The sequence below is a fragment of the Hermetia illucens genome, chromosome 5, assembly GCF_905115235.1.
Source record: "Hermetia illucens chromosome 5, iHerIll2.2.curated.20191125, whole genome shotgun sequence".
NCBI classification, from domain to species: domain Eukaryota; kingdom Metazoa; phylum Arthropoda; class Insecta; order Diptera; family Stratiomyidae; genus Hermetia; species Hermetia illucens.
This window is the reverse complement of record NC_051853.1, coordinates 3896891-3912391: the sequence shown is the minus strand read 5'-3', so window position 1 is coordinate 3912391 and position 15501 is coordinate 3896891. Positions and strand designations below refer to the sequence as shown.

The following is a 15501-nucleotide window of genomic DNA, read 5'->3' as shown; positions in this document are numbered from 1 at the left end:
TCTCCGGCGACTTCAGGAGCACAATCACCCTAGCAGTCTTCCAGAATGCAGGGAAATAGCCCTCCCGAAAGCAACACTCAAACAAACACTGGACATGAGATGGGGCGGCCTGCCAGATGGCTTTGCACATCTCGCCTGTCATCCCATCCCAGCCAGGTGACTTCCGAGACCTGAGCCTCGCCATGCTCTCCTCGATCTCACAACTCGCCAGGGGAGGAATTTCTTCCCCTCCCTGAGCGTGACCGTCCGGAGACATCGAAAGCTCTCGGATCTCGGAAAAAGTTCACCTAGCAGAGCACAAACACTGTCACGCCAAGTCAGCATCGGTTCACCGTTCACCATGATGCCAGCTACGTCGTGACTACGCTTCCCTCTGCAAATCCGGTAGACCCTACCCCAAGGGTCATCAGAGTGCTCACCGACGGATCGCCTCCAGTCGTCTTCTTTCGACTCTCTTAACATCACCTTATAAGACGAGACACCTCGCCTATAGGCGAGCCTAAGCTGGTCACGCTTGTTGGACAGCAAGAAAGTCACTTATTCCACCCCTACTCGTTTGTTCGTGTTCTCACCTACCTTATATTGAGGATGCGTTTCCCGCATAACTTCGTCACATAACGCTTGGGCGTTTTTCTCCTCCACCGCCATAATATAGGACAACTTAATCCCGCGTGTTAGAGCCCTGTGCTCTCCAAGTTCCTTTCCGAATCCCGCGACGAATCTGAACTGCCATAAGGTAATGTTGCCTTGTGGTGACCTCCCATGTTTTGAGCTTTTGCGAAAAGGATCCAGTGTAGATCTTATATCCACTCCAGTAAAATCTTAAGTTTGCGTTTAAGAATGATGCTACCCCTTAGTTTTCCACAAAGTGTCCCAAATAATTCGCATACAACTTCCTTATACAACACAAATCTGCCTCCGGGTATACTCAGGCCTCTTGAGCTAGAACTATTCTAATGTCATCTTTGAAAATTGCAGAATTGCCTATGCAAACACTGCAGCTGTAGCTCTTTAATCTTTACCTATATTCGACGTCACAGTGACGTCCTTTTCGTCTGACCTGGCACTTGCTCATAATTCGTTGTCTGCTTTGAGATCCAAATAGAAATTGTCCAGCCTCTTCTCTTTATTAGGCATAGTCCTACCTCCATGGGGGGGGGGGGGGGTGCTTAAAGCCTCTTTCACCATCACAAACCTCTAGGGACATGCTGCTAAATTCGATCTTTTTCGACCTGGTAACTTGTCGACAAGTTGGGTTCTGACCCATTTCCCACTCGTCACGAGTGAATGTTTCTTCCGGAAATAACCTGGGTAGCCTGGATAGCCAACCTAATATCCTTGGCTCCGCCAACCGGATCAACTAAATCTTTTCTTTGCCCATAACCTACCCAAGATTTCGACATTCTGGCATTTGGACTTGGGTTTTTTGAGACCATCTCCTTCTTGTGCTTCGGCTATTGGGTTCTAACATCTATCCTGAGCCTTTTCTAGGTCCTTTTCCAGTTTCAGTGTTTCCTTCGCACAGCGCAAATACCATTTGATTCCTGCATGACTGAGGGATGGTGTCAGATATAATTTTACCGCTCTCTGCCTTCTGATCGTTGAGAGGTAATATGAGAACCGATATAATTTTTTGCTGAGTCCTAGGGTCTCTGTAAGAAAAATCAATCCAATTCTCCATTTCCTAAGTTCTGCTGTATTTTGTCAATCTTCTAAATTTTTCTATTTCTAATTATATTTTTATATACAATTGCTGACTCTTTTGGTGTTCGCTCCTTTGTTGGGCTACCGATGTCAACAGAATATAGTCCAAATCTCTCCCTGTGGAGAATGAAACTGTGAATTTCTCTCTATTATTTCTGTTGCTGATACTTACGAAAAACCGCTGACCCATTCAAAGCTATCCAGTAAACTCCAATATGTGTATCCTTTTACATTGCACTTGTCAATATGGATAGCATTCAACACCTCCTGCAAATGTTTCTGTAAGAGAGACCAGTTATTATGGAGGTGGGAAATATTGTTGAAAATGTAACCGACCGTAAGGTATTCAATTCTTTCCGTATCCTTCAACTGACCTCCGTCAGCCCATCCATTCTCAGTTATAATGATGTCGATGTCCCCGTATTGAGATTTAATCCAACTGTAAAGGTAAACCTTCCTTTGTTTTATCTTCCAAATTTGAAAAAACCGTAAGCTTACTTCAATATATCTCTCAATCCTTTCGGAAACGAAGTTAACCAAGAATTGGCAGCTGGCCAGGAAGGGTCAGCAAACAATTGAAGTCCGACATCTTGTTCAAAGGAAGGTGGTTTGAACTGATCCGTTCTGTTTAAGGGCACACCGTACTGAGATGAATAATAGTTGAGCCCTAGGAAGTCGCAGGTTCCTTTCATTAAATCGATCCAGTGCTGGTCAAGTTTTGGAAGCCGTGACCATGCCCGGCCTTCCAGTTTGCTGTTCTCATCGATTTCCTTTCGCATGACCTCTGGATAATCACCTTTGTTGCTTAGTAGCGGATGGGCCATCCAGCCAAGCTATTTTCAATTTAGGACATGTAGTCAAAGTGGATTGGATGAACTTGATTTGACTTACGTAATATTCCATGGCCCGGTCATTTAGAGAGAGGCTACCACCTTTCCTACAGTACGTACCAACAGCCTCTAGTACAATACCTACACGCCCTCTGAATTGTTGAAAATAGTGATCCTGGTAGATCTTATAAGCCTTCGCATGGGCTTTTAGCATATGATCCCCACATAAATAGTCTCCTACACCAGAAGTATTCAAATTCGGTACTAATATGCCGTTCCCATATGAGTAGACACAAAAGAGTCGGGGCTCATTGATAGTTACCCAGTTTTTGACCTGTAAATTACACATCAACACCTGTCTTGCTTTTGCAAACACCAGCGTCACTTACACGATCTCCGAACAACTTATACAAAAGATTGGCATAGCTTGCAAAGTAATCCACAAATATTGGGTTTGTGGCCCCACCAAGCTTCTGTATCTCGTCTGGTATGTCAAAATGGAGCATGGTCACCAAAGGCTCTATATTGTTTGCAAGCAGTTTGTCAATCACCATATTGTAGTATTTGACTCCCGCTTGGTTCAAAGATGAAATATCGCCATTGGGCAATAGACGGGGCCACGATATTGAGAACCGATAAAAGTCCAACTGAAAACAATCTAGTTAAGACTGGTATCTTTTGTATAAGGTCGATGTTGTGGTAAAACTGGATAGTGTTTTTGACACCCATTTGTAATATCACAACATTTCAACCGAATTTCCACTATTGTTGGTTCAGAAGAAGTCAAAACTTTGACCTACCCCCAACTCCTTGATTATCTTCAAATCTTTATCGAATACGTGGTATGAATCACCACTCACATCGCCATTAGACCTATCAAGCACTAAGCTGGGATTATTGTGGAGAGCGACATCCCACATACTTGGTCCCTTGCCATCCGCATCCCAACCCCCTTCTGTCTGGTACGCGGAAGTGGCTGCTCCAAACTTGAAATCCTTTGGAAAATCTGATCGCACATTGGGCCTACTTGAACTTCTATAACTCGTCGTATTCTCCGGCAATATCACAATACTGTAATAAACAACTTTCACTTTACTTTTTATTCGCTATAAAAAAGTCCATTCAGCACCCACCAGAACAACAAACAAAATGATATATCCAGAATTCGGGCCATGTCACCTTAGTAAAACTTAACTGCGAACTGACTCTTGGCCCCCATCACAAGTGTATCTTTATATCTGATTAAATCAGCGTTATATTTTATTTGCACGAAACTTTAACAGGCTATTGGTCATACTCATAGTCTGATAACTAATCAGTATAAAAAACTCTCGAGAACAGGTTTCACTAGAAGCGACAAATATAAGAAAAGATATAAAAATCTGGAGACACAATACGAAAGGTGTTTTTCTAAAGATATTAATTACTCCAAAAGATTTAATAATACAATCAAGAGGTAAACAATGTCGCATAGGTCAATGTCCGGACGTTTCAGAGTTATTGCTGGTATATTCGCTGGAAATAAGAGGAATCTAATTTGTTGGATCAGGAAGTTTACTCAGATATCCTGCATGTCTACCAGTTTTGCGCTACCCCGATAACCCATGCACCCCCATCCCAACAGAATCTTCTCTCTAACTTTACAACTCCGTGGAATATAAACAATATTGGATCACTCAAGTATCAATGGAACCAACCATTCCTCTTTAAGGTTTTGTGTAAAACAAAACCTTATTAAAATCGATTCAATGTCTGTCTGTCTGTCTGTCCGTCTGTCACACGCATTTTTCTCCAAAACGGCTAAACCGATCCGAACGAAATTTGGTGGACAGATGGGAACTATGAAATCCCACGCATACAGCGAGTGGCATAAATTTAGGTGGATTTTAAAGGGCGGCTCCCCATACATGCAAAATGGGGATTCAAAAATTTTTTTCACCGGATATAGTTGTGTAGGGTATCAAATGAAAGGTCTCTAATTACTAATTTTTAGAAATTTACTGAAAAACCCCCCTCAAATTCATCCTCGGACTTCCGCACCAGCATAGAGGACAATATTTCGTATACACATGCAAAATTTCGTAGAAATCTGGCAATTAACGCCAAAGTTATAGCAGTTCAAACTTAGCAATTTCGCACGAATTTACCGCTTCAAAGCCATGCAAATCAGATGCTGACGTCATAATTACCCGGAATAATTGACATTCGCCGGCTTTTTGGTTGCTTACCATTGCTTTCGATGTTCTGATCAATACTGGTTGTTGAATTCTTGTTAGCGTGAATTACGTGACCACACCATTGAAAACGCTTTTCTTGCAGTTTTCCCACGATCGATGCAAACCCATATCGATCGCGGATATTCTCATTTCAGACGTAATCAAAACGTGTCACGCCACCAGTGCAATGCAACATCTTCGTCCCCATTACACTCAGAACTCAGAAGAGAGTGGCAGACGGACGACATTGCAGTAAATTTTAGATTTGGGACGTGCGCTGATGCGTCGATCACAAAGAACACCAGTTGGGGAGTGCCACTTCATCCAGGTTGCATTAATGCGTGAAACAATTTCATTACGCAGTTCTCCATTGGCTGATAGCGTTGACTGGAAATATTCAAATCGCTGAGTTCTGGCAATGGCAGTAACCTGCCCTTCATCATCATCATCATCATCATCAACGGCGCAACAACCGGTATCCGGTTTAGGCCTGCCTTAATAAGGAACTCCAGACATCCCGGTTTTGCGCCGAGGTCCACCAATTCGATATCCCTAAAAGCTGTCTGGCGTCCTGGCCTACGCCATCGCTCCATCTTAGGCAGGGTCTGCCTCGTCTTCATTTCTCTACCATAGATATTGCCCTTATAGACTTTCCGGATGGGATCATCCTCATCCATACGGATTAAGTGACCCGCCCACCGTAACCTATTGAGCCGGATTTTATCCACAACCGGACGATCATGGTATTGCTCATAGATTTCGTCATTGTGTAGGCTACGGAATCATCCATCCTCATGTAGGGAGCCAAAAATTCTTCGGAGGATTCTTCTCTCGAACGCGGCCAAGAGTTCGCAATTTTTCTTGCTAAGAATCCAAGTTTCCGATGAATACATGAGCACTGGCAAGATCATAGTCTTGTACAATAAGAGCTTTGACCCTATGGTGAGACGCTTCGAGCGGAACAGTCTTTGTAAGCTGAAATAGGCTCTGTTGGCTGACAACAAGCGTGCGCGGATTTCATCATCGTAGTTGTTATCGGTTGTGATTTTCGACCCTGGATAGGAGAAATTGTCAACGGTCTCAAAGTTGTATTCTCCTATCCTTATCCTTGTTCGTGTTTGTGTTTGACCAGTGCGGTTTGATGTTGTTGGTTGATTCGTCTTCGATGCTGACGTTGCCACCATATATTTTGTCTTGCCTTCATTGATGTGCAGCCCAAGATCTCGCGCCGCCTGCTCGATCTGGATGAAGGCAGTTTGAACGTCTCGGGTGGTTCTTCCCATGATGTCGATATCGTCAGCATAGGCCAGTAGTTGGGTGGACTTGAAGACGATCGTACCTCTTGCATTTACCTCAGCATCATGGATCATTTTCTCGAGGGCCAGGTTAAAGAGGACGCATGATAACGCATCCCCTTGTCGTAGACCGTTGTTGATGTCGAATGGTCTTGAGAGTGATCCTGCTGCTTTTATCTGGCCTCGCACATTGGTCAGGGTCAGCCTAGTCAGTCTTATTAATTTCGTCGGGATACCGAATTCTCTCATGGCCGTGTACAGTTATACCCTGGCTATGCTATCATAGGCGGCTTTAAAGTCGATGAACAGATGGTGCAATTGTTGTCCATATTCCAACAGTTTTTCCATCGCCTGCCGCAGAGAGAAAATCTGATCTGTTTCTGATTTGCCTGGAGTGAAGCCTCTTTGGTATGGGCCAATGATGTTCTGGGCGTATGGGGCTATCCGGCCTAGCAAGATAGTGGAGAATATCTTATAGATGGTACTCAGCAACGAGATACCTCTATAATTGCTGCACTGTGTGATATCTCCCTTTTTATGTATGAGACAGATTATGCCTCGTTGCCAATCGTCAGGCATTGATTCGCTGTCCCATACCTTGAGTACAAGTTGATGAACCACTTGGTGTAACTGGTCGCTTCCATATTTAACCAATTCGGCTGTAATTCCATCGGCTCCTGGCGACTTATGATTTTTTAGCCGATGAATTGCACGGACTGTTTCTCCTAAACTTGGTGGTGGCAGTATTTGTCCGTCGTCTTCAGTTGGCGGGACCTCCAACTCGCCGATGTTCTGGTTGTTCAGTAGCTCATCAAAGTACTCAACCCATCGCTCTAATATGCCCATTCTGTCGGAAATCAGATTTCCCTCTTTGTCTCGGCAGGATGAGCATCGAGGTGTATAAGGTTTCATCCTGCTGGCTTGTTTGCAAAACTTGCGCGCCTGCTGTGGTTGCTCCCTATACTTTTCCAGTTCGCAGACTTGTTAGTTCTCCCAGGCTTCCTTTTTCCGTCTGTGAAGTCGCTTCTCCGCTTGACAGAGTTCGTGATAAGTCTCTGAGCGTGCCCGCGTTCTTTGAGAATGCAACATTACTCGGTATGCGGCATTCTTCCGTTCCGTTGCTAGCTTACATTCATCGTCAAACCAGCCGTTCCGACTCCTTTTGCGGCTGGGGCCAAGTATGTTTGTGGCCGTATCCATGTTAACGTTCTTCAGGTGATTGTGAAGATCATTTGTTGATGCTTCATCTCCAGGTCCTCTGTTGACTGCGGTTATTGCGGCATCCATTTCCCTCTTATAGGTGTCGCGGAGGGTTGTGTTGTGGATGGCTTCAGTGTTCACTCTCACCTGATTGTCAGAGGGGATTCTTGGTGGTATTGTTATTCCAGCTCGGAGCACCATGCCAACGAGATAATGATCCGAGTCTATATTGGCCCCCCTATATGTTCTGACATTCATCAAGGCTGAGAGGTGGCGGCGTTCGATCAACACGTGGTCAATTTGGTTGAAAGTGGCCCCGTGTGGAGAGGCCCACGTATGTTTGTGGACAGCTTTCCGCGCAAACCAGGTACTTCCAATAACCATTTCGTGTGACCCTGCTAATTGAATAATCCGCAGTCCGTTATCATTTGTTTTTTCGTGTAAGCTATGGGAGCCAACGTATTGCCTGAATACGGGCTCTTCCCCTACTTGGCTGTTAAAATCCCCAAGTATGATTTTGATATCATATCTGGGACAGGCTTCGAGGGTTCGTTCTACTGCCCCGTAGAAGGTATCCTTCTCCGACTCTGCAGTCTCCTCTGTAGGGGCGTGAACGTTTATGAGGCTTATATTTCTAAACTTGCCTCGCAAACGCAGAGTGCATAGCCGTTCACTTATGTTTTCAAAGCCGATAACAGCATGTTTCATTTTTTGGCTGACTAAGAAACCTACTCTGAGCACATGGTTTACTGGATGACCGCTATAATATATGGTGTAGTGGCTCTTCTCCAGGAAACCGGTCCCTGTCCATCGCATCTCTTGTAACGCTGTTATATCAGCCCTATATTGGGACAGGGTATCGGCTAGCTGCTTATCAGCTTCATCTCTGTACAGGGAGCGAACGTTCCATGAGAAAATGCGCAAATCGTTGTTCCTTTGTCGTTGCCGGGTCCGTCGTTTTAAAATCCGTCCTATCCGAGGCTCCTGTTGTGGCTTCGTAACAAGTTGTTTTCCGTGTAATGTTGTCAGCCCTACCCAACCCCCAACCTGGAGGACCAGTTGGTACCATTTGTCCCGTTTTTAGGCGCGGGAGACTCACCTTCATCCTTCTCCGTCTGCAGCTTTTCGTCAAGAAAGAGCTCCCAGCGGACACCACGTGGAGGTGGAGATAGGGTTTGGTAGTAGAGCTGTTGGTGTTCGTTCAGCAGGCATTTCCCAGGTTTTATGCTCCATCGTGGGTACCAATCCACGTTTCGCCCCGGGACCTATACTACCCTTTGACCACCTGTCTCCTGTACTTCTTAAAACACGGATTGATTTTGTGACCACAATCAGAGCCCCGATGAGACAAGCACAACCATACCAGGCTATACAATGCAAGACGACCTATCTAAATCTCTACCGAATTAAGGAGTATGGCTCCCATGTGGAAACGCAACACCATGCAGAAACCCAAAGGTCCCTGCTCGCTTGAACGTAACCACCGTAACCTTCACGAAACTCCCACTAGGTAGATGGCAAATCGCTACAGCTGAGCTGATCGCACATGAGGCAGGAATTCTCCTGAGACATGTGAATTCAGGGGCAATTCGCTTTCTCACGGTACCAGTATACTCCTGGTAAGTTTTCGGGACCAATTGACACTTCAAATGAGTCTGCGTGCAGACTCGGGTCTGATCGCCCTAACAGGCCTTTGGAGCATTCGCCACTGAATTACAGCCCGGACGCTATCAAAACCACCTACAAACTGCGGAACAGGGACTGAATTATGAAGCTCACAAGCACGAACGCCCTACGTACTTTTGAATCCTTACGGATTTTGAAGATAGTGAAGACGGAGACAGTCACCCTGCCAACCTCTACATCCAACACGGGAGAATATTCGAAACCAAACACTTCAAATGTTGCTCAACAAAGTCGTATTTTCACTTTCTATTATTACAACTTAAATGCTTCCCTTTTCAACAAACCGAATTTCTTCTCCTGAATTAAAAACGAAACAGAATTATTTACAAAAAATATTCACAAATTTCAAATGTTCTTTAGAAATTTTGGAAATGGTTGCAAGCAAGCAGACGTCGTGCGGCGGCGGAGGCGATCTCAATCCAGGACATTTCGCCCGCCTCGTGCTCCTTTCATGCTTTTAGAATGACGACGGATAAACTTGGGAACGGTGGCCTTCCGGTCGGAAGTGATGAAACGCGGACATCTCGCAACTCATTACAGGTGCTGCACTCTGCTCGGAGAATGCTCACCGGCGTTGTTCTCCGGCTGCGAACTTCCCGAGGGGTGGTGACCATCGCCGGACGCCGTACTGTGCTGCTCCCCCTGCGAGGCCTCCGGAACATCGTTGTCACTCTTGGGCTGAATGGTTAAAATAATCTGTCGGAGGGCAGCCCCCCACGCCATGCAAAGGTTCGAATGCTCCACGATCAGGACTCTGTGCTTTTCTATTGCTTCGTCGAAATTGTTATCGGCCAAGGCTGCAAAGGAAGGACTCATCAAGGCTCTGCAGGGCAGGAATTGAACGTTTTACCTTTCGCTATACTCTGTATTTTCCGTTGCACGCTCGGCCCGAGTGTGCCGTTGAGCCACATCTGATTCATGAGGTTAATTCGCCACTGGACCTCATCCGGCCTCAGATTGATCCCTGGCTGGACTCGGGGGACGAAACTGTTGAAAGTGTCGAGACACAGTTGCCTCTCCGCATCGGTTAGGTTGGTATCGTCGCCGGCAGCACTACCAAGACGAGATTCATTTGAGATCGAGTCGGCACCGGGCTGGGCGGGAGCGGTGGATCGGGCCATTGGCGGCACAATCGCCACCGGCGGAGTACACATAGGTGGATGCGAAGGATGGACAATGGCTGTGGGCTTCGAAGTTGCCGACGAATTGCCTTGAAGGGGGAATGCCACGCGCTTGTTGAGATTGAGTCTTGTCTTGTTTCCTGCCTGTACTGTACTGAATTCCAATTTGGGAGGGTCGTTCCATCCGGGGTCATTCTGACCTGCCGAAAAAAGAGAAAACAACTTTGAGGGAACCCATTTCTAGGATGGCCCGTATCGGATTTACCTCGGGGGCGACTCGATCGGCTTGGGGCACTATCGCTCATAATGACGGCGATCGATCCTTGAAGCTACTTTAGGCTATTGACGAGGCACTAGTCGGGCTGCTAGGACAAATCTTGGAAGTGAGAACCCAATACCGCTGTGAACCTCTTGTATGACATTTCACATATTCACGTCATGTTGACGTTTCACGTTTACTCGCTTTCTGCTGGCTTTAGAGGGATTCTAGTGGTGTGGAATCTGGGTGTTACTTTCAGAACGCATTAGACCAATCGTTTGAATGTGTGATAAATAAATTCGGTAAGACATAAATGGTTCGTAATATTTTAAGCTCATTATTTGAAAAAAAGTAAAAATTAATGTCTGATTTAATGTGACTAATTGTCTTGCCAGCCTGCCAATAAAATTTCCCTTGAGCCTTAAAAAATATTTAATTTAAACTTGTCCTAATTAAAATGTATTCTTTTTCGAACTCAAACAAAATAAGAAATAATATGCACGAAAATGGAGTTTATTCGCTAGTTTCTGCGAATTACAAGAACCATACGGAGTTTAGCTTTGCTATTCCTTTTTTGGAACATAATTTAGAGTGCGCTGGGTTCAATTGCTCTACCACGATCCGAAAAGTAAAGTTCGAAGTACGGCGGGTGTATCAAAACCGCTTCGTGTCTCTGTTGGTGTTCATCAAGGAAACGCCCTCTCAGGAAGCCAACCCTCATCCTCAGAGGAATCTCATCCCGTGAGTTCACCACCGAAGACGTGGCTTCGGAAATCAAGGAGCTAACGCAGATCACACCTGTCCGAGTAACTAGCCTTTTCACCCCGTGGTCACGAGCCAATAACACTAACCTGAGCCTCTTCCGTGTGACTTTCAACTCTGACGCAGAGGCCAATATAGTCACAAAACAAAATACCCTCCGGCATCAACGGATTAGCTGGGAGAAGCCCCGAAAAGGGAAAGTCACCCAATGCTTCAATTGCCAACAATTTGGCCACGTATTCGCAAACTGCGGATACGACCCCAGATGCGTGAAGTGCGCGGGCCCACACGTCTCCAGGAATTGCCCCCGTTCCAATGTAGAAGACAACGCCGAAAAGGAGACGGCGGCACCACTAAAATGTGCAAATTGTGGCCAATTGGGTCACCCTGCCAACTTCTCTAAGTGCCCTCGCAGACTGGAATCTATCCAGCGCAAAGAAAGAGCAAAAAGCATTCCGCACTCTCGATCTGCTCCGTTCTTCCCCCACCTTGACAGACCCTCCCCTGCTCGTGTCTCGCAGCCTAACACTCTGCCTCATGCCAACTGGACCGCCCCTCCCTCACTGACCCCGTCTTTTTCCGCAGTGACCAGGGGTCAAGCAAAACCCGAAACCCTTAGCCCTTTATCACCTACACATTCTTCCATTCCAAGGGGCTTCTTCATGGAAGCGAGGTCTCTATTCAATATGTCTTTCTCCTCGCTGTGGAGCATAATTTCCGAATTCTATCACAACTATCTCCGTCTCCCCCCTGAAGACAAACCCGAAGCATACCTATAATTCCTCTTCAACACTAATTCACTCATTTCTAATGACAAACGTTTCGCTCTCCACAAGCTCTTAGAGGATTCCAATCCTAATCTCGCTCTCCTAAACGAAACCAGACTGGGGGAAGCCCCCAACGTAAAATTACATGCTCCCGGCTACAGTACCTTCCGCAACGACGAGGGCAGAGGCACAGCCATACTAGTCAAAGCGGGACTAAGGGCAAATAGTATCCCATTGGCTACACTGGCGTCAAACTGCCTATTAGCAGTAGTCAGACTTCCTGTCAGGGGTGGTGGCGCCCTCCGAGTCCTAATCGGCTCTCTCTACTTCCCGGGCGGCACAGGTCGTCACCTCACTCCCATTCTGGACGAACTCTGGGAAATCGCGAGCAGTTTCGACGCCTTCATCCTCGGCGGCGACCTCAACGCGAGGCACGTATCCTGGGGCGACTCAGTCAACAACGAAAACGGCAAAGTGCTCTTCGATTGGTTCCAATCAGGTCCATTCCTTAGCGCAGACATCATTAACGCGGGAGTGCCATCTTTCCTCGTGGATCCTCTTTCCTAGACGGCTTCAAAATCTCGTCCAATCTCTCAGCATGTGTCACTAGCTGCTCCTCTCTAGCAGCCCACTCGGACCATCATGCCCTCAGCCTCTCTATACATCTACAGCAAATTCTCCCTTCACTCCACCATCCGCACAAAAGCAGATCTTTCAATCTGACAAACTGGGACGAATTCCAACGCCACTTAGACAGCGCGCTGGGCCCTCCCCTGGACAAATCGCGCATCCACTCTAATGTTGAGTTAGACACATACATCCGGAAAGTGAACTCCGCCTTCGAAACAACAATCGACAAACACGCCCCAGTTAAAGAACCTGGGTACTACAAATACGGGTGCCTTTCCCCCTCAACCCTCCTCTCAGTCCGCGATAGAAACAGACTACTGCAGCGCAGGAAACGTTTATTTCACCTGTCACGGAACAGATGCAACGATGACTATCGTCTCCTCTCCGAGATCATCAAAGACCTATCCAACAAAATCAATGGAGCTATTCGGTCCGAACTGAATGCATCTTACAAGAAACTCCTCAAATCCCTCAAACCCGGCCCACAAGTTTTCTCACTAATTAATCGATTGACCGGAAGAAAGAAAAAATATACTAACTTCCACCAAACCCCGATAAAAATAGGTAACCTCCAGTGTCACTCCCCCGAGGAAAAAATATCCGCCTGCGTAGACTATTTCAGCCACTTATTCAGAGCAAAATCGCCAGCGGACCCCATCTGGAACTCGGTGGTCGCCAAAGCTTTCAGCGATAAAAGGTTGAGCTTGGAAGGGTCTTACCTTTGCCCCTTTTCTCCCAGATGCCCGGCTGATGTAGTCAGAACAGACCCGTTCGCCCCCTTCTTTACTTCCCTAGAAGAAGTCGAACTTGCAATCTCCCGGTGCAACAATAAAAAATCTTCGGCCCCGATGGCATCTCGAACTTTGTTCTGCGGAAGTGTGCGCCTACCATTAGTGATCGGCTCGCCATCCTCTTCAACAACTGCCTGAACAACGGCAAATTCCCGGTATCTTGGAAATCCGCCCTCCTCATACCTATCCCTAAAAAGGGGTGCTCGGGCAATCTCAAAGATATGAGGCCCATCTCTCTTCTTTCCAACATTGGAAAAATCTTCGAACGTATCCTACTAAGTCACCTCAATAGACACTACTCCGCCATCATTTTACTTAACCAATTCGGCTTCGAAAACCTCAGATCCACCGAGCAGGCAATCATGTACCTGCAAGACTATATCCTGAATCAACTGGAAAACAGGCATTGCACCGTAGCCTGTGCCTTAGACCTCGAAAAGGCGTTTGATTCTGTTTGGAAAGAGGGATTGCTCTACAAACTAATCCAGTCCAATTGCCCCCTCCCCTTATTCAGAATCCTCGCAGATTTCATCTCCAACAGAACTTGTCACATGCGTTTCGATGGACTACGCTCCTGCGACTTCCTGGTAAACTCAGGAGTCCCTGAGAGATCTATTCTAGGCCCCAAACTTTTTAACATCTTCCTCCACGATATTCCCCTTCCTCCCATAAACTTATCCCCCACGACAACAGCAACTCAGGCAGCCCTTCTCCCGCCCTCTTCCCCCAACGACACTGGTCCTCCCGCGTCAGGAGGGATCCTCTTCGCCGATGACACCATCCTATACGCGAGTGGTCTCAGGCCCTCAATAGCCAATAGGGTCATCGCTTATTTCAACCGGTGGGCCCTTACCGTTAATTCCCTTAAGTCTGAGGTTATTTGCTTCAGAAAGCCCAGTGGGAAGTGCCACTGGCGCACAGTACCAGAAAGCAAAAACCTGCATTTACGCATTGCTAACAACACACTCAAGCCGAAATCAAATGTTAAATACCTGGGAATCTCCCTCAACAACAAACTCAAATCCAACCTTCACGTCAGATTTGCTATCGCCACGACCTCTAAGGCCTCAGCTGCCTTAAAAAACTTCTTCTCATCCCGGGCCCTGTACCCTGCCACCAAAACCCTTTTATACAAAACTCTCATTCGTCCAATCCTGACCTACGGTTTCCCAGCATGGGCTACCATGTCACCGAACGTAGCAGAAGCCCTCCAGCGCTTTGAAAGGACGATACTCAGGAAATGCACGGCCAAATACAGAAGGCCAAACCTAAAATTTCACCAAAACTCTCTTCTGTACGACCATTCCGGGGTTTGCCCCATAATTCCGCACATGATCAAGTTGTCACGCGTCAGACTGAAAAAGTGGCTGTCCCACCCTAACCCGCTGATAAAAAATCTCGCTAAACGCAATGCACTATTACGCGAGCAGAGGTACTACGTGTCAGGGCTGGCTCTCATCTCGGACAGTAACTCTCCTCTTAACCATCACGCCTCCTCTCCCTCCTTCATCCCCTCCTTTTATCAAAACTCCTCCCCGGACTTTCACAGAGGCTAACCGCGTAAGTCCAATGTTCTGCCAGTCAATCCCCCGCGCAGATGTAGATCACCTTCTATTATTTTTTCTTTACTTAAGTCCAGATTAAGACAATAGACACTAATACCTCCAAGCATTAATTTCTACCCTAAATTAAGGTCCCTCCTTCTACCAATTAAGCCTCACAATACATGCAGTAAGTGCGGCAGTAATCTGTCCAGAACTGAGCGATTTAAATGCCTCGGGTCAACGCTATCAACCAATGGAGACCTGCGTTATGAAATTGCTTCACGCATTAACGCAACCTGGATGAAGAGGTGTTCCACAACTGGTGTTGTTTGTGATCGACGTATCAACGAACGTCTCAAATCTAAAATTTACCGCAATGTCGTCCGTCCAGTCGCTCTCTATGGTTCTGAGTGTTGGCCAACCATAAAAGACAATGAACGGCGTCTTGCGGTAATGGAGACGAAGATGCTACATTGGACTAGTGGCGTCACACGTTTAGATCACATCCGAAATGAGGATATCCGCGATCGTTGTGGGTTGCACCGATCATGGAAAAGTTGCGAGAGAGGCGTCTTCGATGGTATGGTCACGCAATTCGTGCAAACGAGAATTCACTTGCCAAGATTGGTCTGAACATCGAAGTCGATGGGCGTATGGGCGTATGGGCGAGACACCAATAAATGGGATATAATCGCA

At 46.6% G+C, this 15501-nt stretch overlaps 2 protein-coding genes across 2 annotated transcripts; both read right to left on the bottom strand.

The window, feature by feature from the left end:
• Window positions 1-1676: 1676 nt before the first annotated feature.
• LOC119657180 (myrosinase 1-like) lies at window positions 1677-3835 on the bottom strand. The gene is made up of 8 exons (XM_038063969.1): window positions 3668-3835; window positions 3335-3605; window positions 2924-3181; window positions 2596-2868; window positions 2203-2537; window positions 2041-2143; window positions 1877-1983; window positions 1677-1821 (listed from the first exon to the last, which is right to left on the bottom strand). Exons 1-8 carry the CDS (start codon window positions 3706-3708, stop codon window positions 1713-1715), a joined length of 1497 nt encoding a protein of 498 aa, XP_037919897.1. The 5' UTR covers window positions 3709-3835; the 3' UTR covers window positions 1677-1712.
• Window positions 3836-9149: 5314 nt separating this feature from the next.
• Window positions 9150-10492, bottom strand: LOC119658031 (steroid receptor RNA activator 1). The gene is made up of 3 exons (XM_038065261.1): window positions 10318-10492; window positions 9782-10252; window positions 9150-9728 (listed from the first exon to the last, which is right to left on the bottom strand). The coding sequence occupies exons 1-3, from the start codon at window positions 10355-10357 to the stop codon at window positions 9466-9468; spliced, it is 774 nt and encodes a 257-aa protein (XP_037921189.1). The 5' UTR covers window positions 10358-10492; the 3' UTR covers window positions 9150-9465.
• Between the last annotated feature and the right edge of the window lie 5009 nt (window positions 10493-15501).

Excerpts from the sequence above, each read along its gene's own strand:
- LOC119657180 (XM_038063969.1), bottom strand. The coding sequence starts at position 3,708 with ATGGCCCGAATTCTGGATATATCATTTTGTTTGTTGTTCTG. Across the intron at positions 2,538-2,595 it reads ACCGGGCCATGGAATATTAC|CTTGGCTGGATGGCCCATCC; the intron begins GTAAGTCAAATC and ends AATTGAAAATAG. Across the intron at positions 1,984-2,040 it reads AAAGAATTGAATACCTTACG|AAACATTTGCAGGAGGTGTT; the intron begins GTCGGTTACATT and ends TCTCTCTTACAG.
- LOC119658031 (XM_038065261.1), bottom strand. The coding sequence starts at position 10,357 with ATGAGCGATAGTGCCCCAAGCCGATCGAGTCGCCCCCGAG. Across the intron at positions 10,253-10,317 it reads CCGATCGAGTCGCCCCCGAG|GTCAGAATGACCCCGGATGG; the intron begins GTAAATCCGATA and ends TTTTTTCGGCAG. Across the intron at positions 9,729-9,781 it reads AATACAGAGTATAGCGAAAG|CCTTGGCCGATAACAATTTC; the intron begins GTAAAACGTTCA and ends CTTCCTTTGCAG.